This window comes from Moschus berezovskii, chromosome 12 (genome assembly GCF_049115385.1).
Source record: "Moschus berezovskii isolate FMDL1 chromosome 12, NW_MosBer_1.0, whole genome shotgun sequence".
Taxonomy (NCBI): domain Eukaryota; kingdom Metazoa; phylum Chordata; class Mammalia; order Artiodactyla; family Moschidae; genus Moschus; species Moschus berezovskii.
The window spans coordinates 8,525,512-8,552,224 of record NC_142471.1 but is presented as its reverse complement, the minus strand read 5'-3'; the positions used below and the strand labels follow the sequence as shown (position 1 = coordinate 8,552,224).

The 26,713-nt window shown below is 39.0% G+C and overlaps 1 protein-coding gene across 1 annotated transcript in view; it reads left to right on the top strand.

Moving 5' to 3' along the window:
* The window catches only part of LYST (lysosomal trafficking regulator), a 179,699-nt gene that overhangs the window by 22,019 nt on the left and 130,967 nt on the right, over positions 1 to 26,713 (top strand). Inside the window, exons 2-3 of the mRNA XM_055425763.2 lie at positions 5,192 to 5,267; positions 7,583 to 7,781. Coding sequence (XP_055281738.2) covers positions 7,590 to 7,781 — 192 coding nt within the window. The 5' untranslated portion in view covers positions 5,192 to 5,267; positions 7,583 to 7,589. The remainder of the gene's footprint in view (positions 1 to 5,191; positions 5,268 to 7,582; positions 7,782 to 26,713) is intronic.

Sequence of the window (26,713 nt, the reverse complement as noted above, 5' to 3'; positions counted from 1 at the left end):
TTACATATAGAAGATGAAAATAACAAGCAAACAATGGATTCTTCTTTTAAACAAACCGACCCTATAATCAGAGACAGAGAATAAATGAAACTTCTCAATTTCTGTTTTCTTTCCATTGTCTCTAACATGAAGAATGATCTGTACACAGATTAATAAGGGTAGAAGTAAGAAGAATAATAGGAATAAATGTAAGCCCAAGATTGAGGAGGAGATTGTACCAGAACCTCTGGTTGTTCTAAATGAATTCACACCTCAGGTTCAGATTCTGGGATAATTTGTTAATGTCATTGCTCAACTGGTAATCTTTGAGTTATTACAGTAAATTTGAAAACTTTTACAAGATTGTGAGGAATAAACTTCCAAAATTATAAAAAATAATGTAGATTCCATAGACTTTAGTGAGTTTGAAGTTATCTCCACAAAAGCTTCTTAAAGATCATTTCAAAAGATTTGCAAATGTTTACAAAACAAATAGATGGACAGGAAAGTTTAAGGAGAGCCTCTAAAACTAATTCATGCAGATGACCCAGTTTCTGCTTTTGATGGGGATGTACATGTACAGATCAAGAGAATGCTGCAGCTATAATATACATCGAATCCCATGAGGTATTGAGCATCATCTGTTCCGTCATTCTGTTCTGGGGGACACGTGGAGAGCTGGACTGTAGTATAGGTAGTTATTGAACAGCGGAACTTGATTTTAGTTACTGCAGCTGTGTGGGAAATCTCTTAGAGGCTGCTGTTTTTGACACTGTTCCACTCATCAGTTTAACACCTCCCACTCGTCACTCTCAGCTGGATTACCTGTGGTTTATTTCACTGAGAAAATAGAAGCCTCCAAATCTTGGTCTTCCCACTGCCAGGTACACGAGTCTCCCTGCGTCTGTACTCATGAACTCTGTCATGCTTCTCACTCCATTGATTGAATTGCACTGTTCCTTCTGCTTGCACATTGGATCCTCTTTATTTTGCCTCCTCATTGTTGCTGGTATTATCGCCTCATTGTAGTTTTTCATGTTTTCCTTTTTCTGTTGGAGAAACATGCTACATGAATATGCTATGATAGCTTACAAACATGCCATAGTATCTTTTTTTCTTAAAAAACTAAATGATTCCCCTATCCAGAATCCCCTTCAAGCTGCCACCTATTTCCTTGCTGCCCTTTTTGACAGAACTTCTCTAAAGGGTTTTCTAAACACCTTGCCTTCATTTCCTCGCCATTCTTTGCCACTCTACTGAGATACTGTTTGACAGGGTTGTCAGTAACTTCCATGTTCCTTAATCCAGTGGTCGGTTCCCCATTTCCATCTTACTCAACCTCTCAGCAATATTTGACACAGTTGATCACTCCTTCCTGTTTCAGGTTTTCCTCACTTGGTTTCTGGGAAGGACCATGCTCCTAATTTTTTTCTGCCTCACATGCTGTTCCTTCCTGGTCTCCTATGCTGGAACCTCTTCGTCTCCCTAACTCAGTGATGTAAACCCCAGGGCTCAGTCCTAGAACCTGTTCTCTGCTCCACTTGCACTCATTCTGTGGGTCCCCCCTGTTGAGTACTCTAGCCACTAGCCACAGTCCCATCATTGCAGAAACTTCTTTCAGATGGCATTGCTCTGGGTTGCTGCTGCTGCTGCTAAGTCACTTCAGTCGTGTCCGACTCTGTGTGATCCCATAGACAGAAGCCCACTAGGCTCCCCCGTGGGCAAGAACACTGGAGTGGGTTGCCATTTCCTTCTCCAATGTGTGAAAGTGAAAAGGGAAAGTTAAGTCGCTCAGTCGTGTCCGACCCATAGCGACCCCACGGACTGCAGCCTACCAGGCTCCTCCAGCCATGGGATTTTCTAGGCAAGAGTACTGGAGTGGCTTGCCATTGCCTTCTCCGTGCTCTGGGTTACTTCATCCATATTATCTCATTAAAATGCATCTGCATGCTGATAACTCCCAAACTGATTCACCTGTTCCAGCTTCCCACCTGAACCCAGCTTGGTGTATCCAACTGCCTGCCTGATACCGTTTACTTGCTTCTTGAGACCTGTCAGACTTGACAGAGCTAAGGGTAAACTTTATTATACTTTCTCTCCCAACCAGTCTTACCTATAAATGATCTGGGCTATTCCTTGCACAGCCTTAAAAAAAACTTGATAGTCTCTCTTTTTTAAAAAAAATTTTTGAAGGTTAGGCAAGGAAAGGAGGGTGGACGGGAAGGAGACTTCCACTGTTCGGGAGAGACAGTTCCAGAGGGACACTCCTGTTTCTTTCTGCATCTTACTCCAGTCCCTGAAAAGTAGGAGTGAGTGACTCTTCACACTTTCATAGTCATATCTAACTTCTTTTTTTCTCTTATGCTCAGTATCTGGTGCGTCAAATGTACACTAATCTCAATGCCCTGGAGTACTTTTTCCCCAGAAACTCACATGGGCTGCTTTGTTACTTCATTCAGGGTTTTACTCAGAATGTCCTCTTTAGACATTCCCTGCCAACCCTATCTGAAGTAGCCTTCCTGTCATTCTGTATCCTTATTCTGTTTTATGCTGGCATTACATTTAGTTTTTCTGTCTCTACCCCACTGGAATCCATGAGCATAGGGATTTTCTTTTTGTGTCAAAAATAATAGCTGGTGTATAGTAACTGTTCAATAAATGTTTGCTTAATTAAATGGCATACTGATGATGACACTTATGTCATTTCTAATGACATAAAACCAGAGGGTATAACTGATATATTGTCAGTTTTTTGTTTGTTTTGGTTATTTTATATTTTACACTTTGCTAGTCACTGAATTGAAAATCCCATGGATGGAGGAGCCTGGTGGGCTGCAGTCCGTGGGGTGGCTAAGGGTCGGACATGACTGAGCGAGTTTACTTTCACTTTTCACTTTGACACATTGGAGAAGGAAATGGCAACCCACTCCAGTGTTCTTGCCTGGAGAATCCCAGGGATGGGGGACCCTGGTGAGCTTCTATCTATGGGGTCACACAGAGTCAGACATGACTGAAGTGACTTAGCAGCAGCAGTCGCTCAATTAGAGAAAGTGAAACCTATTGTTTTTCTGAAAAGGTCATTTATATGATTATAGGCATTTTGCTAGGATGCATTTCATTTATGGCAAAATTTCACGAGTATAAAAATTCTAGTAATATTGTTATGACATTATAACAATAGTTGTATGTTGAAAATTGTAGTGATGATGAATTTGAAATTTGGCATTTTTTCTCTAAAGTACAAAAAGTAACAAGACAGGGTCCCTGGCCTTAAGGAACTTGTTACCTAGGAGGTAAGACAGTCATACAGATAAGTAGCTACACAGGGGCAAAAACATGTAATGTTCTAAAAGGCACCTTTTCAGTTTATTAAAAAACTGTATTTCCATACTTTATGGACACTTAGCATAATATAGAGTGATTTATTTTAAAGTCAGAACACAGCTGTGAATAATGAGTGATGGCAGAGTGCAGGAAGACACAGCTCATTGTTGTGGCAGGTGGGATTATGATTTTGGATGGAGTATAACTCCATGGATACCCAAGCTGGACCATGTACAATATGGAGATAAAGAAGACATGTCACTGGCTTTCTAAGAGCATTGGAAAAGTCCTTCAGCTTGGCCTGGAAATATCTCTCAGTGAGGGAAACAGATGGATCCAGTTTTCTGGCAACTTTCACTTCTAGTAGCCAACCTGAGTTAGCTGCAATCGTTTTAGCATCTGAGATAAATGGCTCCATCTTGTAGTAATCCAAGCCAGAGGGTGCCAGTAGTCAGAGCAGTTCATACAGTGCCTCCTTACACTCATCGTTCGATAGGTGATTTCCTGTCTGTAATTTTAGAGTTAAAAATAAAGGATGATGCAATAGGAGCAGGCATGGAAGGTGTTTTGAGAATGCACTCCAGGACTGTTTTGTTTGGTGGAGCAGTTGATGCTTTGGTGGTCGGCCAGTGGAGTGGGCAAGTAAGACTGAGATCCAGCCTGTGCTTTGATAGCTGTGTGCCATGGGCTGCACCATCCTAGGGAAAGTGTTTTTTCCCTAATTCACACAAAGTCCTGTGTAGTCTCAGGGCAGTTCTGTCCTATATCCTGCCTACTTTATTCTCAAGGGCCTAGAATAGTGTGTAGTACAAGAACTGTCTGTCAAGCTGAACAGAATTCAAGATAGTGCTCTAGATTTGAGCATTTTAAGCAATTAGAGGTCATTTTGATTTTAAAAGTTTGTGGCTCAAAATAAACCTTACTGTTTGCCTTATAACTATAATAAGAAATCATTTCTCATACCTCTGCCTGGTAAAAGTTACAGCAAAGGAGAAGACTACAGAGAAGCATCTTGCTACCCCAGAAGTAGGAATTTATCCTTTGGTATTCTAGAAATAGCCTTCACTGTGTTATACATAGGAGATTAATTTTTTAAAAATTCAGAAAGGGTAGGAAACTTGGTTGTGATTTATTCGTTTGTTGGCTGTAGTATTTTCTGAGTTCTCATGTATCCTCAAATATCTTTTACAGGAAAGTAATAACTTGACTGTCATAGTATATAGATGGTATTCTACTGCCTTCTAGATTTCATTATTAAGAAGACAGATGGTACCCAGTTCTTCCTCCTTTATAGTGGTTTATTGGAGGTTGTAAGTTGGGAGTTGGGAGTGGAGGTATAGGGAGCTATGATCAGGTTGTCTTGTACAGATCAAATATGTTCCAAGACTTCATCTCTCAAGATCCCATTCTTAAAGCTACAGGCATTTTTTAGTGTAATCCTGGATGTTCATTGGAGGGACTGATGCTAAAGCTGAAACTCCAATACTTTGGCCACCTCATGAGACGAGTTGACTCACTGGAAAAGACTCTGATGCTGGGAAAGGTTGGGGGCGGGAGGAGAAGGGGACGACGGAGAATGAGATGGCTGGATGGCATCACCGACTCTGTGGACATGAGTTTGAGTGTACTCCGGGAGTTGGTGATGGACAGGGAGGCCTGGCGTGCTGTGATTCATGGGGTCGCGGAGAGTCGGACACGACTGAGCGACTGAACTGAACTGAACTGAACTGAGATTAAAAACATTGTTGACTGTTTCATACATCAAATATGAAGACTAGCCTCTGGTTTTTATGTCAAAATTTTAATTTTTAAAATTATTTGTGTTTAGCTATCGCCATTAATGGTTATCCTGTTTTGTTTTGTTTTATCCTGTTTTTTTTTTTGGTAGGTGTAGCTTTTGTTTCGTCCAGTTCATGAACTCAAATTATAAAGACCCTAAATGTTACAGAAGTGTTGAAAGATTGGTGAGTATTTAATGTAATGTATATTAACAGCCAAAATACTTGATTCAATCTAAGACTTTGAAACTAATAGTTATATGACGTTAATTAAAACCCAAAGTGAAAATACCTAAACTTTCTAGACATGTAAATTATGGTTTATTCATACTATGGCACATTGCACAATGGTTTAAAGGAATGAACGTAATGTTGAGAGGGAAAAGCAAAGTTATAAAAAGATGCATACATTTTAAAAACAATTAAAATGATACTGAATATTTTATGACTATGATGTATCAAAATTATAAAAATATATATGGAAATGATAAAACAGCTGTGATTCATGGGGTCGCAAAGAGTCGGTCATGACTGAGCGACTGAACTGAACTGAAGGAGGTGGAAGAGGTATGGGTGGAGTGCAGCTTTCCTGGACTATAAGGTTTGATTTATCTACACACATAGACATGCACACACCCATCCCCCCATGCACAAGAACTGAACTGAACATAGTTTAATGTTAATCCTTGCTAGATCTGAGGTCTGAGTATTTGCTATAACCTCACATTATAGAATCTTTTTTCTGGGCATTTGAAATGTTCCAAAAAAATCTTTAAAAAATACCATGCAATCATCTTTTCAGTTGGCATTCAGAATGGCTGAAAACATTCAGTTAAATTCAGCATTCTTATTAGATGTGTGGGAAAAAGTAAGTATTTCTTACTGTGCCAAGCAGAATTGCCCCCATCAATCCTGCCAGTGTTTTTCTACTAGTGCTGTTAATAACTAATACAGCTAGAAGAGTGAAAAGTGTGTGAATATTGGATGGAAAAGTTTATATTTTTTGTTATTTGTAGTTGACAGGGTTTTAGATCTGGAAATTCCAATAAGATCAATAAGAGAGTTCAGTCGGAAGTTTGGATGTATGAGTAAGGTTTAGATATCTCAAAATAAATCTACTTCCTATAGGCCCCCCATATACCAGTTTTGTATCCTACTTAGAATGTATAATAGAAAATAAAATCCCATTCAGAATAATGATGAAAACTATAAGACACCTGGAATAAACCTAACAGAAATATATAACAGCAATTTCTACTTCAAGGAAATAATAGGATAAATGTGCAGGTATTATAAAGTGTTTATTGCCGTTTGTTTATGATAGTAAGAAGCTAGAAACAACCTAAATATTCAACAATGACAAATTTGCTACATTGTTATAGTACATATATTAATGAAACACATGTTCAGTTCAGTTCAGTTCCGTTCAGTCGCTCAGTCGTGTCCTATATGTAAAATACACATGCAGTGGAATGTATTAAAAACAGTAAGCATACAGCTATCAAACAGAGAAAGAGTTCATGTGAAGATTTCCAAACTATCCAAATAAAACAATCAGGTAATAGATCATTTATACATGATACCCTACATATGTAACTGTGTATGTATTTTATATGCATTTTTAAATATGGAAAAATTTTTCTGCATATAATACTTTTTACTGACATGGTGTCTTATGCTTTTAGGAAGTGGGATTGAAGTTATTTCCTCATTAATTGTCTAAAAATTCATGTTAATTTCTGTTATCTTAATTCCTAGAAGACAAGCCCTAATTATTACCACAGTTTTTTTGTTTTTCACGTTTTTAAAGATTTCTAAAGTTGCTGTGTGCCTTGCAACTGATGATGTCTTATACAGTCAGTGGGCTGCATTTGTGGAAGAGTTAGTTATTCTTACGTACCCTTGAATGAACTTGGTCATAGCTGTTCACAGTGTCAGCCCTTCAGTTGAGTTATGTGCATTGTCAGCACTACATCTGGTGAATTTTCCGTGTTTCCTGGTTATTTACTTTCTACCAATCTCCTCTGGTAAGATTAAAAAACTTGCACAGCCTCAAAACCTACAGAATGATGTCAGCATCTTTGGGTTCTGTCAAGTGAAAACAGTTTATATTTTTAAAGTTCCATTTGTCTTTCAAAATATGTACAACAAAAGTGTTTTATAAGTAGTGGGTTTATTTTTATTCTCTAGTGAGGCCATTTTAGAGAGGGAGTCAGCATTTACTTTAACCGCCACCACCCACCAGTGTTTTCTTTCCCAGCACTTTAACTTGCCCATGCTTGCTCAGTCATTTCACACCCAGGACTAATTTCTGCCATGCAGGAATATTTAAGGAGTACCAGACTAGATCAGAACTATGTCTGAAAAGATTATAAGGTTCGGTACCAATGCCCAATAATTTAAAGTCAGTCTTCAATTAAAAACAAATAGCAACAAAAACACATAATAATAGTTTTATGCAACATTTTTTTCTAATATTTTCTGTAATATTTATTTTATAGCTCGGTCATGAGCACTGACAGTAACTCATTGGCGCGTGAGTTTCTGACCGATGTCAACCGGCTTTGCAATGCGGTGGTCCAAAGAGTGGAGGCCAGGGAGGAAGAAGAGGAGGAAACCCACATGGCAACCCTCGGACAATACCTTGTCCATGGCCGAGGATTTCTGTTACTTACCAAGCTAAATTCTATCATTGATCAGGTAACATTTTCATATCAAATCATTTTTATCAGTAAATTTTCATTATAGATAAGTAATTTCTAGGTTGCATAATTTCTGATAGTCTCTTTGAGATAAAGTCCTGTCTCTCACATCACTCAGACAAGGAAAAGTAACTCCATTTATGAACATATTGTTTATTTGGATACTTTCCAAAATGTCTAAAATATCTTACAGTTATAAACAGCCTTTTTTCTAAAACGCTTTCATATACACTATGCTTTTTAATTTTAATATCAGTGTGAGATAGCTGTGAATGTTAGTAGAGATTAGATCATGATTCAGAAACATCATACATTTGTACTTTCAATAAGTATCAGGTATATTTTTTAAAAGTTTAGTGTAAATTATATTTAGAGAACTTGCCAATTCTGGGGTGAAAATACAGAATCCTTTGTGTAAACTAATAATTACTAAATCATCTGGTTTTCATACATTACTTAACATCCTTAAACAATGGTAAGACCATATGGTATTTTGCTGTTTCCTTATTATAGAATTAACAGAATTTTAAAGCTAGTTGGGACTATGGAGATGTTTTCATCTAACCTCCTTTTGTAGATGAAAGACTGAGATCCAGAAACATTAAATAACTCAAACAAGGTTAACTTGAAGCCTAAATGCAATTTTTATGTATTTCATTTTATTAGAAAACAGGTATTTATTTTATGAAAGAAAAGCCCACCATCTGCTTTTACCATCTACTAACTAATGTAGTTAGGTAATAATATTTCAACTAATTTAAATTTAAAGGATAATAAACACTCTACAGCACCAATATGATGGACAGCTTTAAACACTTTAAGTGTAAATTTAACTGCTGTAAAATAAAATTTCCTTGTCATGAAAGCATTTTGCTAAGAAATACATATATTGGGTAAATATAGATACTAAAATTAAAGCGGCTATTTTCAGTATAAGCTAAGAAACATAACAATATAAATCAGAATTTATATTGATAAATATGGGGTGTCTGCCTGTCATGGAATTTTCCAGAATATTTTCAGATTTATTTTTAAATTTAATTTATTTTTATTGAGGTAGCATTGATTTATAACATTATATAGGTTTATGTAATTTTATTCTTTTTTTAATGTGATTGATAAAATATAACTAAATGTAATTTAATTTTTTAATATTTATATGGCTTCTATAAATAAATTTTAAAATCAGTTCAGTTCAGTTCAGTTCAGTCGCTCAGTCGTGTCCGACTCTCCGCGACCCCATGAATCACAGCACGCCAGGCCTCCCTGTCCATCACCAACTCCCGGAGTACACTCAAACTCATGTCCACAGAGTCGGTGATGCCATCCAGCCATCTCATTCTCCGTCGTCCCCTTCTCCTCCCACCCCCAACCTTTCCCAGCATCAGAGTCTTTTCCAGTGAGTCAACTCGTCGCATGAGGTGGCCAAAGTATTGCAGCTTCAGCTTTAGCATCAGTCCCTCCAATGAACATCCAGGATTGATATCCTTTAGAATGGACTGGTTGGATCTCCTTGCAGTATAAGGGACTCTCAAGAGTCTTCTCCAACACCACAGTTCAAAAGCATCGATTCTTCGGCAGTCAGCCTTCTTCACAGTCCAACTCTCACATCCATACATGACCACGGGAAAAACCATTGCCTTGACTAGACGGACCTTGGTTGGCAAAGTAATGTCTCTGCTTTTTAATATACTATCAAGGTTGGTCATAACTTTCCTTCCAAGGAGCAAGCGTCTTTTAATTTCATGGCTGCAATCAGCATCTGCAGTGATTTTGGAGCCCAAAAAAACAAAGTCTGACACTGTTTCCACTGTTTTTCCATCTATTTCCCATGAAGTGATGGGACCAGATGCCATGATCTTTGTTTTCTGAATGTTGAGCTTCAAGCCAACCATAAGAAAAAATTATTTGTTAGACCACATGTAGTGATTTTATATTTCAAAATTTTGATGATTTAGTATATATATCATGCTCTATTTATCTTCTTACCCCACATTAGAACAATTCTGTGTTCTCTCTTTTTTTAAGATACTAGTTATATAGCATCAGAAATACCAGTTATCCAGGAATAAATCTGATAAATTATATATAGATTTCTCTATAAAATACTATCAAATGTTGTTGAGAGAAACTAAAGAATACCCAAATAAGGGCGCAACTACATAATTTTCATGTACTGGGAAAAAGTCAATATAATAAATATATTTTATTCTCCAAGTTGATCTGTAAATTCCAATATAATCCCAATCAAGCTTTCAGTAGCTTTTTAAAATGTCAGCTCTATTGGAATATATTACATATCAAAGAATTAATCTGTTTCATATATGCAACTTGGTGGTTTTTAATGTAGTCATACAGAAATGCAACTGTCACCACGGTCAGTTTTAGAACATTTTCACCCACTCAAATAGAAATCCGGTGCCCTTAGTCATTACTTCCCTGTCTCTCCCATCCCCCTTGGCCCTCAGCAGACACTGATCTACTTTCTTTCTCTTTTGAGTTGTGAAGCATCTTTTATTGTACTGTTAAATATTGAATGTGAATGTGAAAGTCATTCAGTCGTGTTCGACTCTTTGCGACCCCATGGACTGTAGCCCACCATGCTCCTCTGTCCATGAGATTTCCCAGGCAAGAATACTGGAGTGGGTTGCCATTCCCTTCTCCAGGGTAATTTCCTGACCCAGGTATCGAACCCAGGTCTCCTGCGTTGCAGGCAGATTCTTTACCGTCTGAAGCCCATTAAATGATTGAACTCATTCAACTCATAATTGGAGCATTTTTTCCTATGGCAGTATTTTTCTAATGCCCTCCTCCCTAGTCACTCACTTCTTGGTATATCTGCAGCAATGATGGTGGGGACAGTAGAAGTAGAGTGAAAATAAAATATTAATGAATAGACATTTAAAAAATGAGACTTCCCAAGATTTAATTGTTTAAACCAGAAAATGGAGAATGATCTTTAGGCTCTTGAAGGGGAGTTTAACTATGTAAAATTTAATCATTTAAAATGGAATCAAAGGACTGGATTCAAAGCTGTACAGGAGAAACTTTAGCTTTTCTTGTATATCTGTTTCTCATATGTTGAAACACTTCTTGGATACTCTGGAGAAGAGGCAGTTTAAATCCTTGCAACACTTCTGCTTTATTAACAGATATTTAATATAAGGAATTAAGCAGACTTTTTATTGATACATAATTCACATGTAGGAAATGCACAGTATTTTGTTGGGTAAGTTTTGACAAATATGTCACCTCTATAACCACCACCCAAATCAATGGTTAGAAATTTCCACCACCCTAGAAAGGTTTGTCATACTCCTTTTCACTCAGCCACTTCCCTTCCCCCCACTGCAAGATAACCACTGTTCTGACTTTTAACATCTAAGTACACTGTTGCTTGTTCTAGTACTTTCCGTAAATGTAATCACTCGGTATGTACGCTTGTGTCTTGGAGATGATTCATCCATGTTGCTTAAATCCGTAGTTCATTACTTTTTGTTTCTGGTTAGTGCTTTGTTGTATGGATATACCATAATTTTTTAACCATTCTCCTGTTGTTTAACCATTTGGGTTGTTTTGTTGTTGTTTTTTAGTTGCTAAATCGTGTCTGACTCTTTTGTGACCCCCATGTACTGTATAGCCCACCAGTCTCCTCTGTCCATGGGATTTCCCAGGCAAGAATACTGGAATGGGTTGCCATTTTCTTCTCCATTTGGGTTGTTTACATTTGGCTATTGTGAATAAAGCTGCTGTGAATATTCTTTTTTTTACCCTCTTTTTTTAAAAATTTTTATTTAATAAATGGTACAAAGCTCAATGCCAAAAACATTAACAGTTAAAATTTCACCAAATGAAAAAAAATACAATAGAATACACAGTTGCAAAAAGCTACATTAAGTTATTTTACAACTGCCTCAAGCTGCAAAAAGAAAAAAAACCCAATGCCATACCTAAGTTATCCCTCTCTCAAAATAATGCCATTTATATTATAAACCACGAGCTCCCCATCAAAAGACAGGAACTGCTTTTGTTTATTCATATATATATATATATATATATATATATATATATATATGACTGTATCACTTTGCTGCTGTGAATATTCTTATAAATGTTTTTGTGTGAATATATTTTCATTTCTTCTGGATAAATATCCAGACATATGATTGCTCGGCTATACGGTAGGTGTTTAGCAGCAGAAGAATTTGCCAAACTGTTTTTCGAAGTGGTTGTACCACTTTTCATTCCTACCAGTGGTGTATGAGAATTCCAGTTGCTCTATATCCTCGCTAATATTTGACATTGCCAGTTTTTTTAGTATTAGCCATTCTAAGTGAATGTGAAGTAGTGTCTCACTGCAATTTTAATTTGCATTTATGTGACAACTGATAATGTTGAGCACTTTTTAGTGTGCTTAATGTCCATTTGTATATCTTCTTTTGTGAATATCTGTTCAAGTTTTGTGCTCATTTTAAAACTCAGGTTATTTGTTTATAATCCAGTTGTTATAATTCTTTATGTATTCTGGATTAAAATATTTGTTGAATTGCAAATACTTTCTCTGTGGCTTGTCTTTTCATTTCTTTCTTTCTTTTCTACTGAGCTATGAGGCATGCAGGATCTTAGTTCCCCACCAGGGGTGGAACACAGCTGTGCTCCCTGTAGTGGAAGCATGGAATCTTAACCACTGGACCACCAAGACAGTCCCACCTTTACATTTCTCAATAGTGTCTTTAGAAAAGCAAGCAAATTTTTTCCCTTTGTGAATAGTTCTTTTTATATCTTGTCTAAGAAATCTTGGTCTTACAAACCCGAAGTTGCACAGATATTCTCCAGTGTTTTCCCCCAGGGGCTTTTTTGTTATTATTTTTAGGTCTTTTAGGTCTGTGATCCATTTTTAATTAATATTTGTATATGGTGTGAGGTAGGAATTATGGTTCATTTCTGCCCGTCCACTCAGTTGTTCTGCAACATTTCTTCTTAAACGTCTGTTCTTTCCCCTACTGAAGAACCTTGCCACCTTGGTTAAAAACCAATTGACCATATATTTATAGTTTATTTTTAGACTCTCTCTTCTACTGTTTATCTCTTTCACTAATACTATACTGTCCTGATTACTGTAACTTTTATAGTAATTCCAGAAATTAAATGGTGTAAGTTCTCTAATTTGTTCTTCTTTTTCAAGAATGTTTGAGGAACATTCTAGATCCTTTGCTTTTCCATATACATTTTAGAATCAGCTTATTATTTCTGCAAAGTGCCTGTTACAATTTCAGTTTTGATGTTGTTGAATCCAGAAATCAATTTGGAGAGAATGGACATCTTACATGCTAACAATCCTGAGTTTCTCAGGATGATATAAATCTCTTTATTTGAGTTCTCTCAAATTTCTCCACAGTATTTTGTGGTTTTTAGCATTGAGGTCTTATGTATTTGGGGGTAAATTTGTTCTAAATAGTTTATTCCTTTTATGACATTATAAATGGCATTTAAAAATTTTATTTTTCTGCTGCTTGCTGCTCATAGAAATACAGTTGATTTTTGTATGTTGACCTTGTGCCCTGTGATTTTACTAAATTAATTTACTTATCTATCTTGAAGTTTTACTGTGCATTCCTTAGGATTTTCTGTGTAAACAGTCATGCCATCTATAAATAATTTCACTTCTTTTCAAATTTTTATGCCTTTTATTTCACTTTCTTGTGTTTTTCTTTGGCTTCTAGTACAGAGGTGGGTGGAAGTGATGAGAGTGGACAGCCTGCCTGTGTTTGGCCTGAGGGAAAGGCATTCAGTATTTCACCATTAAATCTTATGTTAGCTCTAGATTTTTCCCAGATGCCTTTTATCACAATAAGGAAATTCTCTTTTATTCCCAGTTTGTTGAGAGTTTGTATCCTGAATGAATGTTGGATTTTTGTCAAATACCTTTTCTGTGCCTATTGACACTGTCATATTATTTTTTTCTATTAATGTAGGTGGATTACATTGATGGTTTCTAAATGTTGAACTAACTTTGCATTCCTGGAATAAACCCAATTTGGTCGTAGTTTATCACATGCAGACATGTTAATCTGTTTATTCTTAGGGAAAAAATGCTTAAATAGCAAAATTATAATCTTTTTAATGGTTAAAGATAATGGACTGGAAGTTTATACTGAGACCTTTACAAGTTTTTTGAAAACTTGAAAACTGCCCAGCCTAAAAAAATAACAGTTACCCTTGATTTTAATGTTGGTGTCAGTATCATCTAGATGGGTAGCTTTGGTGACCTAATTGCTCCAGATCTCAGTATCCTTATCAGTAACGTAATGTACATCAGTAACGTAAATACATCTAGTTGGATGACTTCAGAGATCTCTTCCAACATAAAAGTGATTTATTTCTATGTCGTATTTGATAGTTCAGTTCAGTTCGGTCGCTCTGTCGTGTCCGACTCTTAGCGACCCCATGAACCACAGCACGCCAGGCCTCCCTGTCCATCACCAACTCCTGGAGTTCACTCAAACTCATGTCCATCGAGTCGGTGATGCCATCCAGCCACCTCATTCTCTGTCTTCCCCGTCTCCTCCTACCCCCGATCGCTCCCAGCATCAGAGTCTTTTCCAGTGAGTCAACTCGTCGCATGAGTTGGCCAAAGTATTGGAGTTTCAGCTTTAGCATCAGTCCTTCCAATGAATACCCAGGACTGATCTCCCTTAGAATGAACTGGTTGGATCTCCTTGCAGTACAAGGGACTCTCAAGAGTCTTCTCCAGCACCACAATTCAAAAGCATCAATTCTTCGGCGATCAGCTTTCTTCACAGTCCAACTCTCACATCCATACATGACCACGGGAAAAACCATAGCCTTGACTAGACGGACCTTGGTTGGCAAAGTAATGTCCCTGCTCTTTAATATGGTTTCTAATTTCTTCTATACCCTAATCATGGACATATATCACTTAATTCTAATGTAATGAGTAGAAAATAACATGATTTGTTACCAATAAAATATATCAAAATTGAACTAGTATACACAACCATGTGTTATAAAATCCTGCTTTTAAAATTTCCAGTATATATAGTTTCCATACCTATTTACATTCTATGGATGTTCTATAAAGTTGTTATTTATTTTGCTGAGTAAAATATCAAGAACAGGCTAGACATTTATGAACAGAATATAGTTTTTAAAATATAATGCGTTTCTTTAATCTTTGCTGTTTTATATGTAAGAGAGTACTTCAGTCTTCTTAGATTTTTGTAGTCTTGTTTCTTTAATATGTGGTACTATATAATTGGCCTATCATAATAATAAATAAAGTAAGTTTAACTGGAAAATATCAGACTTTTAAAACTGTGGCTACACAATTCATTCACTGGTTTATTCAACAGTATCTACTATGTTCTAGCACCTCTGCTACATACAGAGATAGAAGAATAGAGATGTCTTTACCAGGAACTCATAGCTCTTGAAGGGATGTACACGTTTTTTTTTTTAAGGATGACAAACTGTAAAATTATTTGGGCATATAAAGGAGAGAGTCCTCAGGAAATGCTTCTTAGACATATTGACATACCTAAATAGGAATTGGCAGTGTAAAGGGGGAGGAGGCATTAGACCAAAGGAACTGCAAATGCAGACACACTGAGCTCTGGAGAAAAATCTACTAGGAGGGTTAAATCAATGGCTGCATGTGGGGGCTTGGCTAGTGGGGAGACTGATGGCAAACCTTGTCTACTGTAGTTTTATTGTTCAGTTGCTCAGTCATGTGTAACTCTTTGTGACCCCATGGACTGCAGCACGCCAGGCTTCCCTGTCCTTCCCTGTCTCCCTGAGTTTGCTCAAACTCATGTCCATTGAGTGGGTGGTGCTGTTTAACCATCTCATCCTCTGCCACCCTCTTCTCATTTTGCCTTCAATCTTTTCCAGCATCAGGGTCTTTTTCAATGAGTTGGCTCTACCATAGTAAGTCAGTCTACCATAGTAAGGAATCTTAATTTTATTCTGAAAATATTAGGGAGGTTTTTAAGTAAGAGAATAAACAATGAAAAGTATTCTTCAGATTTGACAAGTCAGTCACTGATAGTATTATTAGCAAGAATTATTTCTGTTGGGGAATAATGCAGACTTTTCAATTTAGTAAAGGTAATAACAGTGAATGAATTTTAAATTACTACATCTAGTTCTGCAGATTCTGTTTATGCATATGCCAAAATTTATCTGTGTATGATTGGTCTAAAAGGGATGAGGGAGCATAGCAGATGCTGACATTCCTACTTCTTGGAGGAGTGGGAGTGTGATCACAGTGGAAATGGTAGCCACTGGACAGCAGTAGATAATCCATTGCATTATCTCCTTTAGACTTGGGCTAGTAGACAGGAGCAGTGAGTATATCAGTTGATTGCTATATAACAAACCACAGTTCAAAAACTTAGCAGCATTAAAAAATGATTTATTTGCTAATGATTCTGTGAGGTTTGCAGTTCAGACAAGCTCAGCTGGGATCACCACCTCTGCTCCTTATGGTGTCAGCAGGGATTACATCTGAATGTGCAGTTGGTTGGCAGAAGACTGAGGGCTGCTGGATTGCTCATCCATGTGGCCTCTCATCTTTCAGAACGCTAGTCTCAGCTTCTTTCCATGGGTGGAAGCATTCCAAGAGGCTGAAGAAAGTCACATAATCTCACTTCTGCCACATTCTGTTGGTCAAACCTAGTCACTTGGCCAGCACAGATTTAAAAGATGAGAACACAGACTCCAGCAGTTAACGGGAGGAAATCACTTGTGGCCATGTTTTATCTACTGCAGTGTTTTCCCTCTGGCCATGATTATTAGCATTCTCCCATACTCCCTCCCAGAACTCTCAAAGTAATGTTCCCTCATGGCATCCATGAGCTCATGATATGCATCAGTTCCATATGCACTCTAGGCTTCCTGGTGCAGCACTTTAGTAGCAACTCTTCTTGATTGAGAGACTCGTGAACTAAAGAGACAAATTATCTACCCCTACACACCGTGTACACAGTGATGAGATGGGAACAAGTTAACCACAATACATACTTGTATTCAACAAGGGAGAGTGAGAGGAGGCACTTGCAGTCACTCATCCAGTGAAATCCAGCTAGGCAGGTGTTCTAATATATCTTTTTCTGTTTTTCAGACAGATCTCTACTTTGGGCATGTAAGACTTGTGTGGAAAAACACCCTCAAAATTTTTAGTAATACTCTACTTTTGTCTGGCTAACAGGGTCTACTCAGTCAGTTCGGTTCAGTCGCTGAGTTGTGTCCAACTCTTTGCGACCCCTTGAACCATAGCATGCCAGGCCTCCCTGTCCATCACCAACTCCCGGAGTCCTCCCAAACCCATATCTTTTGAGTCGGTGATGCCATCCAACCATCTCATCGTCTGTCATCCCCTTCTTCTCCTGCCCTCAATCTTTCCCAGCATCAGGCTCTTTTCCAATGAGTTAGCTCTTCGCATCAGGTAGCCAAAGTATTGGAGTTTCAGCTTCAACATCAGTCCTTCCAATGAACACCCAGGATCGATCTCCTTTAGGATGGACTGGTTGGATCTCCTTGCAGTCCAAGAGACTCGCAAGAGTCTTCTCCAGCACCACACTTCAAAAGCATCAATTCTTCAGTGCTCAGCTTTCTTTATAGTCCAACTCTCACATCCATACATGACCACTGGAAAAACCATAGCCGTGACTAGACAGACCTTTGTTGACAAAATAATGTCTCTGCTTTTTAATATGCTGCCTAGGTTGGTCATAACTTTCCTTCCAAGGAGTAAGCGTCTTTTAATTTCATGGCTGCAATCACCATCTTCAGTGATTTTGGAGCCCAGAAAAATAATGTCAGCCACTGTTTCCATTGTTTCCCCATCTATTTGCCATGAAGTGATGGGACCAGATGCCATGATCTTACTTTTCTGAATGTTGAGCTTTAAGCCAACTTTTTCACTCTCCTCTTTCACTTTCATCGAGAGGCTCTTTAGTTCTTCTTTGCTTTCTGCCATAAGGGTGGTGTCATCTGCATATCTGAGGTTATTGATATTTCTCCTGGCAATCTTGATTCCAGCTTGTGTTTCCTCCAGCCCAGCGTTTCTCATGATATACTCTACATAGAAGTTAAATAAGCAGGGTGACAATATACAGCCTTAATGTACTCCTTTTCCAAATAGGAACCAGTCTGTTGTTCCATGTCCAGTTCTAACTGTTGCTTCCTGACCTGCATACAGGTTTCTCAAGAGGCAGGTCAGGTAGTCTTGTATTCCCATCTCTTTCAGAATTTTCCACAGTTTATTGTGATCGACACAGTCAAAGGCTTTGGCATAGTCAATAAAGCATAAATAGATGTTTTTCTGGAACTCTGTTGCATTCTCCATGATCCAGTGGATGTTGGCAATTTGATCTCTGGTTCCTCTGCCTTTTCTAAGACCAGCTTGAACATCTGGAAGTTCACAGTTCACATATTGCTGAAGCCTGGCTTGGAGAATTTTGAGCATTACTTTAATGTGTGAGATGAGTGCAATCTCAGGGCCTACTAGGTACCACCTTAAGTCTTTCTGGGGTTGTGACAATTAAACTCTTAGTATTATAGCCACTTAATAACCCATTTTTGATGGGAGGAGAGGAGGAGAGGGAATTGGGAGCTGGTTGGGCAGAATGTAGCCTATAGGCCAAATCCTGTTGCCATTGATCTGTTTGTGGGCAGCACACAAGCTCAGAAGTGTTTTGGCATTTTTAAAGCACTGTTAAACAAAAATATGGGACACAGGCCATATATGACTCACAAAGCCTAAAATGTTTACATTCTGGCCCTTTACAAAAGAAGTTTGCAATTTCTGGTCTAAATCAAGAAAAACTATTTTTTTTCAAAGCATAGTATTTGACATCAATAGAGAAAACAATACATATAATTATCCTGAGACATCAAAAACATGCAACAGAATTCATGTATTCTTGACAAAAACTCTAAAAATAGATTAAGAAAAGAGAGTTTCATCTAAAAAGTAGAAAAAAAAGAAAAAATTTAAATTTATTTTATTAAGGTATGGCAGGACTTCCCTGGTGGCTCAGATGGTAGAGAGCCTGCCTGCAGTGTAGGAGACCTGAGTTCGATCCCTGGGTCAGGAAGATCCCGTGGAGAAGGGAATGGCAACCCACTCCAGTATTCTTGCCTAGAGAATCCCATGGACAGAGGAGCCTGGTGGGCTACTAGTACAGTATTCAGTTCAGTTCAGTTCAGTCGCTCAGTCGTGTCCGACTCTCTGCGACCTCATGAATCACAGCACGCCAGGCCTCCCTGTCCATCACCAACTCCCGAAGTTCACTCAAACTCATGTCCACAGAGTCGGTGATGCCATCCAGCCATCTCATTCTCGGTCGTCCCCTTCTCCTCCCGCCCCCAACCTTTCCCAGCATCAGAGTCTTTTCCAGTGAGTCAACTCGTCGCATGAGGTGGCCAAAGTATTGCAGTTTCAGCTTCAGCATCCGTCCTTCCAATGAACATCCAGGATCGATCTCCCTTAGAATGGACTGGTTGGATCTCCTTGCAGTCCAAGGGACTCTCAAGAGTCTTCTCCAACACCACAGTTCAAAAGCATCAATTCTTCGGCGATCAGCTTTCTTCACAGTCCAACTCTCACATCCATACATGACCATGGGAAAAACCATAGCCTTGACTAGACGGACCTTGGTTGGCAAAGTAATGTCTCTGCTTTTTAATATGCTATCAAGGTTGGTCATAACTTTCCTTCCAAGGAGTAAGCGTCTTTTAATTTCATGGCTGCAGTCAGCATCCGCAGTGATTTTGGAGCCCAAAAAAATAAAGTCTGACAATGAGGAATGCTCAAACTCCCGCACAATTGCACTCATCTCACACGCTAGTAAAGTCATGCTCAAAATTCTCCAAGCCAGGCTTCAGCAATATGTGAACCGTGAACTCCCAGATGTTCAAGCAGGTTTTAGAAAAGGCAGAGGCACCAGAGATCAAATTGCCAACATCCTCTGGATCACGGAGAACGCAAGAGAGTTCCAGAAGAGCATCTATTTCTGCTTCATTGATTATGCCAAAGCCTTTGACTGTGTGGATCACAATAAACTGTGGAACATTCTGAAAGAGATGGGAATACCAGACCACCTGACCTGCCTCTTGAGAAACCTATATGCAGGTCAGGAAGCAACAGTCAGAACTGGACATGGAACAACAGACTGGTTCCAAATAGGAAAAGGAGTACGTCAAGGCTGTGGATTGTCACCCTGCTTATTTAACTTATATGCAGAGTACATCATGAGGAACGCTGGGCTGGAAGAAGCACAAGCTGGAATCAAGATTGCTGGGAGAAATATCAATAATCTCAGATATGCAGATGACACTACCCTTATGGCAGAAAGTGAAGCGGAACTCAAAAGCCTCTTGATGAAAGTGAAAGAGGAGAGTGAAAAGGTTGGCTTGAAGCTCAACATTCAGAAAACAAAGATCATGGCATCTGGTCCCATCACTTCATGGGAAATAGATGGAAAAACAGTGGAAACAGTGTCAGTACAGTATTACTAGTAGCAAAAAGTCTTTGCTGCTTTCAACATGGAGTAGCAAAGAGTGGGACAGGACTGAGCAAGTTTCACATAGTTGATTTACAATGTTGTGTTAATTTCTGCTGTACAGCAAAGTGATTCAGTGAATATTCTTTTTCATATTCTTTCCCATTTTGGTTTATCACAGGATATTGAATATAGTTCCCTGTGCTATACACTAGAACCTTATTGTTTATCCATTCTATGATAAATAAGTTTTAATCTGCTAACCCCAAACTCCCAATCTATCCCTTCCTCTTCCCCCTGACCTCCTTGATAACCACAAGTCTGTCCTCTATGTCTGTGCGTCTGTTTCTGTTTTGTAGATAGGCTCATCTGTGTCCTGTTTTAGATTCTCCATGGAAGTGATTATTACATGGTATTGGTCTTTTATCTGTCTCACTTCACTTAGTATGATAATCTCTTGGTCCATCCATGTTGCTGCAAATGGCATTATTTCTTTTTTTGGCAGAGTAGTATTCCATTGTATGTATGTGCCACATGTTATTTATCCATTCATCTGTCAGTAGACATTTAGGTTGTTTCCATGTCTTGGCTATTGTGAATAGTGCTCATATGAACATAGGAGCACACATATCTTTTTGAATTATAGTTTTGTCTGGGTATATGCCCAGGGGTGGGATTGCTGGATGACATGGCGACTCTATTTTTAGTTTTTGGAGGAACTTCTGTAGTGTTTTCCATAGTGGCTGCACCAGTTTACACTCCCACCAACAGTGTAGGAGCATTTTCTCTACATTCTCACTAGCATTTATTTGTAGACTTTTAAAATCATGGCCATTCTGACCAGTGTGAGGTAGTACCTCATTGTAGTTTTGATTTGCAGTTCTCTGATAATTAATGATGATGAACATCTTTTCATGTGCCTACTGGCCATCTGTATATCTTCTTTGGAAAAATGTCTGTTTAGGTCTTCTTCCATTTTTCAACTGAGTGTTTTTCGTTGTTATTGAGTTGTATGAACTGTTTGTATGAAAAAATCAAAATAATTTTTTATAAGCTCTGCAATAGAACCAGCATAAGAATAACTTTATTACTATTCTGTTTGATATCATGTTTTAAAAACATGCAATAATAAAGTGGAATATGAAAATAGTGACAGCTAAATGTGAGAAAGATGGAGAAATAAAAGTCAATTTTCAAACTGATGTGTATAGAAAAATCCAAAAGATCATCCAGAAAACTGTTCAACAGAATTATAGAATATAAGACAAACATATTGTTTCCTTTAGCTAAAGCTATACAGCTAGAAAATTTAAAAAATATTCTGTTTACAGTAGTAATGAAGAAATGTTCACATATGTGTGTACATACATATGTGTGTAGATACACATTTAAGAAATAATTATAAAATTCTGATAGAAGAAATGAAGGACTTAAATAGCACATATATTTCTGCTTTGTCTGGACCATTAAATTCTTCATGGCATGCGGGGATGACCCAGAGGGAGGATAAAGGGAGGAGGGAGGTGGGAGGGCGGTTCAGGAGGGGGAACTTATGTAAACCTGGGGCAAATTCATATCAATGTATGGCAAAAAAATTAAAAATTAAAAAAAAAATTAAAAGTAATGCCATTAATATAAATTAAAATAACTTCAGTCCAAATTCCTGAACATGTCATCCTGAGATCCTTGAACCCCACTGATCTGGTGCCCATATGCGTGCAGCTTCCTGAACATCACCTCTGATTTGGGATCTCAGCCTTTCCTCCCCATAAAATTGCCCTTTCTCTTCCATCCTGCCATCACTACTTTTGGATGGTTACGATAGGCAATTAATATAAAATACAATCAAAACAATAGAATTGTGAAAGAGACAGTGCCTGGCACCTGGTAGATATGGAGCATGAGCATGATTCTTACCACCTGGATGAGAGCGATCTCACTGTTATTGCAATGGAGAATTAAAAAATGTGTGATACAGTCATTTTCCAAGCAGAGGGGAAAACATAAAATTGTAAGTATTAGATGAGGAGTAAGCCAACAAAGGTCTGTCTAGCCAAGGCTATGGTTTTTCCTGCGGTCATGTATGGATGTGAGAGTTGGCCTATGAAGAAAGCTGATCGCCGAAGAATTGATGCTTTTGAACTGTGGTGTTGGAGAAGACTCTTGAGAGTCCCTTGGACTGCAAGGAGATCCAACCAGTCCATTCTAAAGGAGATCAATCCTGGGTGTTCATTGGAAGGACTGATGCTAAAGCTGAAACTCCAATACTTTGGCCACCTCATGCGACAAGTTGACTCACTGGAAAAGACTCTGATGCTGGGAGGGATTGGGGGCGGAAAGAGACGGGGACAACAGAGAATGAGATGGCTGGATGGCATCACCGACTCGATGGACATGAGTTTGAGTGAACTCCGGGAGTTGGTGATGGACAGGGAGGCCTGGCGTGCTGTGGTTCATGGGGTCGCAAAGAGTCGGACATGACTGAGCGACTGAACTGAGCTGAACTGAATGTGATTTCTGTAGATCAGCTAGTTTAGGAATAACCAGGGAATGGCTCTGTTTGGGTCATATATTGCCTAATTTGGCATATTGAGCTTTGAGCTAAGTGGGAAGGAAATAGAGAAGTTCCAGGCCACGTGTCTCAGAAGCCAGGGGCAGGAATGCCAGTTCACACAGCAGTGGTCATTTGCCAGTGTACTGTGGAGGAAAACGCGCTGAATTATAAGGACAGCCTGTCTAAAGCACTTCTTCACACACCCTTGAGGTTTTGGCAAGCTCTGTTAGAATGTTATTAGTTCCTCTACTAAAGATAAAGACTCAACTTAGAAGAATTAGGCAGGAATGTACCGTCCAAAATTGGTTTACTTTTTTTTGCAAGATAATGTATCTTTTGCTGGCATCTTGAAAGATGTTGAGATAGGTACCAAGTACAAGCTCTGCATACAGTTGTTATCTAGACATCTGCTGATTCTGAAGTAAAGCACACAGAAATGGGGCCCTTTGATACAATTTTTACTTTGCATCCAGAATTCAAAATCATTCAGGCAAGTAATGTTTGTGAAAATCCAGCTGTGTACTAGGCATTGAATGGGAAAAAGGGAGGTGATTGCTAAGGACTAGGACCTGAGCCCTGGAATTCATGCTCTGAGAGAGGCCTGCAAAGTATGTTTGGAAAAATCTCCCATCATATTTAGAGATAAATCCAAACTCCTTCATGTGACCCCCCTCCCCAAGGCCGCCTTGTATCTGGCACTGTCCACCTGGCTGACCTTTCAGCCTTTTCTCTCAGTGCCCTCCCTCTTGCTGTGCTCCAGCCATACTGTCCTGCCTGCCATTCTATGAAAAAGTCAAATCCATTCCCACCCTTTGTGTCTTTCCTATGAGCTCTTTTCCTCCATGTCTTTGCATGGATTCTTCCTTCTCATCAGTTAAGCATCTGCTCAAGTGGTCCATCCTGACTAGCCTATTTAAATGTTCCTCTTTCCATCCTATTTAATTTTCTCCATATCACAGCATTCTGTTTGAAAATTTGTTATCTGTCCCCATTGTTTTCTGTCTCACCTGCTAGAGTGTCAGCTTTGTAAGGATGTGAGTGTTGTCTTCCTTGTTCAACACTACATCCAGAATGTCTGGCACATAGTAGAGGCTCAGTAAATATTTGTTGAATGAATGAAAGAGGAAAATGGGCATTCAGACATTAACCGTTCAGCAAATTGGTTGCTGTACTAAATCAGGGGCATGAAACCTTACTTGACCTAGGAGCGATTAGAGAAGTCTTCCCACAAAGGAACTAAGACCTGAAGGATGAGTTGGTACTTGGCAGATGGAAGGATGGTGAGAGAATCGTAAGAGCAGTGCATGTGAGGAAGACGTTTGAAGGACCATTGATGTTCAGGAAACCTTAATAGTACATGTAGGTAGGGGTTGGCTGTGGTGGTAGGAGTTAAACTGGACAAGTCAGTAGGAATCATGTCATGAAGGGTCTTCCAGGCCTGAGAAGGGATTTAGATTTTGCTTTTGCAGAATTTTAACCCTTTTCATAACCAAGATGCTAGAAAGTAGTAATCTGAATCCTGTCTCTACTTTCTCATTCCCCTTGACTCTTCAGTTCAGTTCAGTCTCTCAGTCGTGTCCAACTCTCTGCGACCCCATGAATCACAGCACGCCAGGCCTCCCTGTCCATCACCAACTCCCGGAGTTCAGTCAAACTCATGTCCACAGAGTCGGTGATGCCATCCAGCCATCTCATTCTCCGTCGTCCCCTTCTCCTCCCGCCCCCAACCTTTCCCAGCATCAGAGTCTTTTCCGGTGAGTCAACTCATCGCGTGAGGTGGCCAAAGTATTGCAGTTACAGCTTTAGCATCCGTCCTTCCAATGAACACCCAGGATTGATCTCCTTTAGAATGGACTGGTTGGATCTCCTTGCAGTCCAAGGGACTCTCAAGAGTCTTCTCCAACACCACAGTTCAAAAGCATCAATTCTTCGGCGATCAGCTTTCTTCACAGTCCAACTCTCACATCCATACATGACCATGGGAAAAACCATAGCCTTGACTAGACGGACCTTGGTTGGCAAAGTAACGTCTCTGCTTTTTAATATATTATCAAGGTTGGTCATAACTTTACTTCCAAGGAATAAGCGTCTTTTAATTTCATGGCTGCAATCAGCATCTGCAGTGATTTTGGAGCCCAAAAAAATAAAGTCTGACACTGTTTCCACTGTTTTTCCATCTATTTCCCATGAAGTGATGGGACCAGATGCCATGATCTTTGTTTTCTGAATGTTGAGCTTCAAGCCAACCTTTTCACTCTCTTCTTTCACTTTCATCAAGAGGCTTTTGAGTTCCTCTTCACTTTCTGCCATAAGGGTAGTGTCATCTGCATATCTGAGATTATTGATATTTCTCCCAGCAGTCTTGATTCCAGCTTGTGCTTCTTCCAGCCCAGCGTTCCTCATGATGTACTCTGCATATAAGTTAAATAAACAAGGTGACAATATACAGCCTTGATGTACTCCTTTTCCTATTTGGAACCTGTTGTTCCATGTACAGTTCTGACTGTTGCTTCCTGACCTGCATACAGGTTTCTCAAGAGGCAGGTCAGGTGGTCTGGGATTCCCATCTCTTTCAGAATGTTCCACAGTTTATTGTGATCCACACAGTCAAAGGCTTTGGCATAGTCAATGAAACAGAAATAGATGTTTTTCTGGAACTCTCTTGCTTTCTCCATGATCCAGCGGAGGTTGGCAATTTGATCTCTGGTGCCTCTGCCTTTTCTAAAACCTGCTTGAACATCTGGGAGTTCACGGTTCACATATTGCTGAAGCCTGGCTTGGAGAATTTTGAGCATGACTTTACTAGCGTGTGAGATGAGTGCAATTGTGCGGTAGTTTGAGCATTCTTTGGCATTGCCTTTCTTTGGTATTGGAATGAAGACTGACCTTTTCCAGTCCTGTGGCCACTGCTGGGTTTTCCAAATCTGCTGGCATATTGAGTGAAGCACTTTCACAGCATCATCTTTCAAGATTTGAAATAGCTCAACTGGAATTCCATCACCTCCACTATCTTTGTTCGTAGTGATGCTTTCTAAGGCCCACTTGACTTCACATTCCAAGATGTCTGGCTCTAGGTGAATGATCATGCCATCATGATTATCTTGGTCATGAAGATCTTTTTTGTACAGTTCTTCTGTGTATTCTTGCCACCTCTTCTTAATATCTTCTGCTTCTGTTAGGTCCATACCATTTCTGTCCTTTATCGAGCCCATCTTTGCATGAAATGTTCCCTTGGAATCTCTAATGTTCTTGAAGAGATCTCTTGTTTTTCCTATTCTGTTGTTTTCCTCTATTTCTTTGCATTGATCACTGAGGAAGGCTTTCTTATCTCTCCTTGCTATTCTTTGAACTCTGCATTCAGATGCTTATATCTTTCCTTTTCTCCTTTGCTTTTCGCTTCTCTTCTTTTCACAGCTATTTGTAAGGCCTCCTCAGACAGCCATTTTGCTTTTTTGCATTTCTTTTCCATGGGAATGGTCTTGGTTCCTGTCTCCTGTACAATGTCAGGAACCTCCGTCCAGAGTTCATCAGGCACTCTATCAATCAGATCTAGTCCCTTAAATCTATTTCTCACTTCCACTGTATAATCATAAGGGATTTGATTTAGGTCATATCTGAATGGTCTAGTGGTTTTCCCTACTTTCTTCAATTTAAGTCTGAATTTGGCAATAAGGAGTTCATGATCTGAGCCACAGTCAGCTCCCGGTCTTGTTTTTGCTAACTGTATACAGCTTCTCCATCTTTGGCTGCAGAGAATATAATCAATCTGATTTCGGTGTTGACCATCTGGTGATGTCCATGTGTAGAGTCTTCTCTTGTGTTGTTGGAAGAGGGTGACTCTTCAGCCTA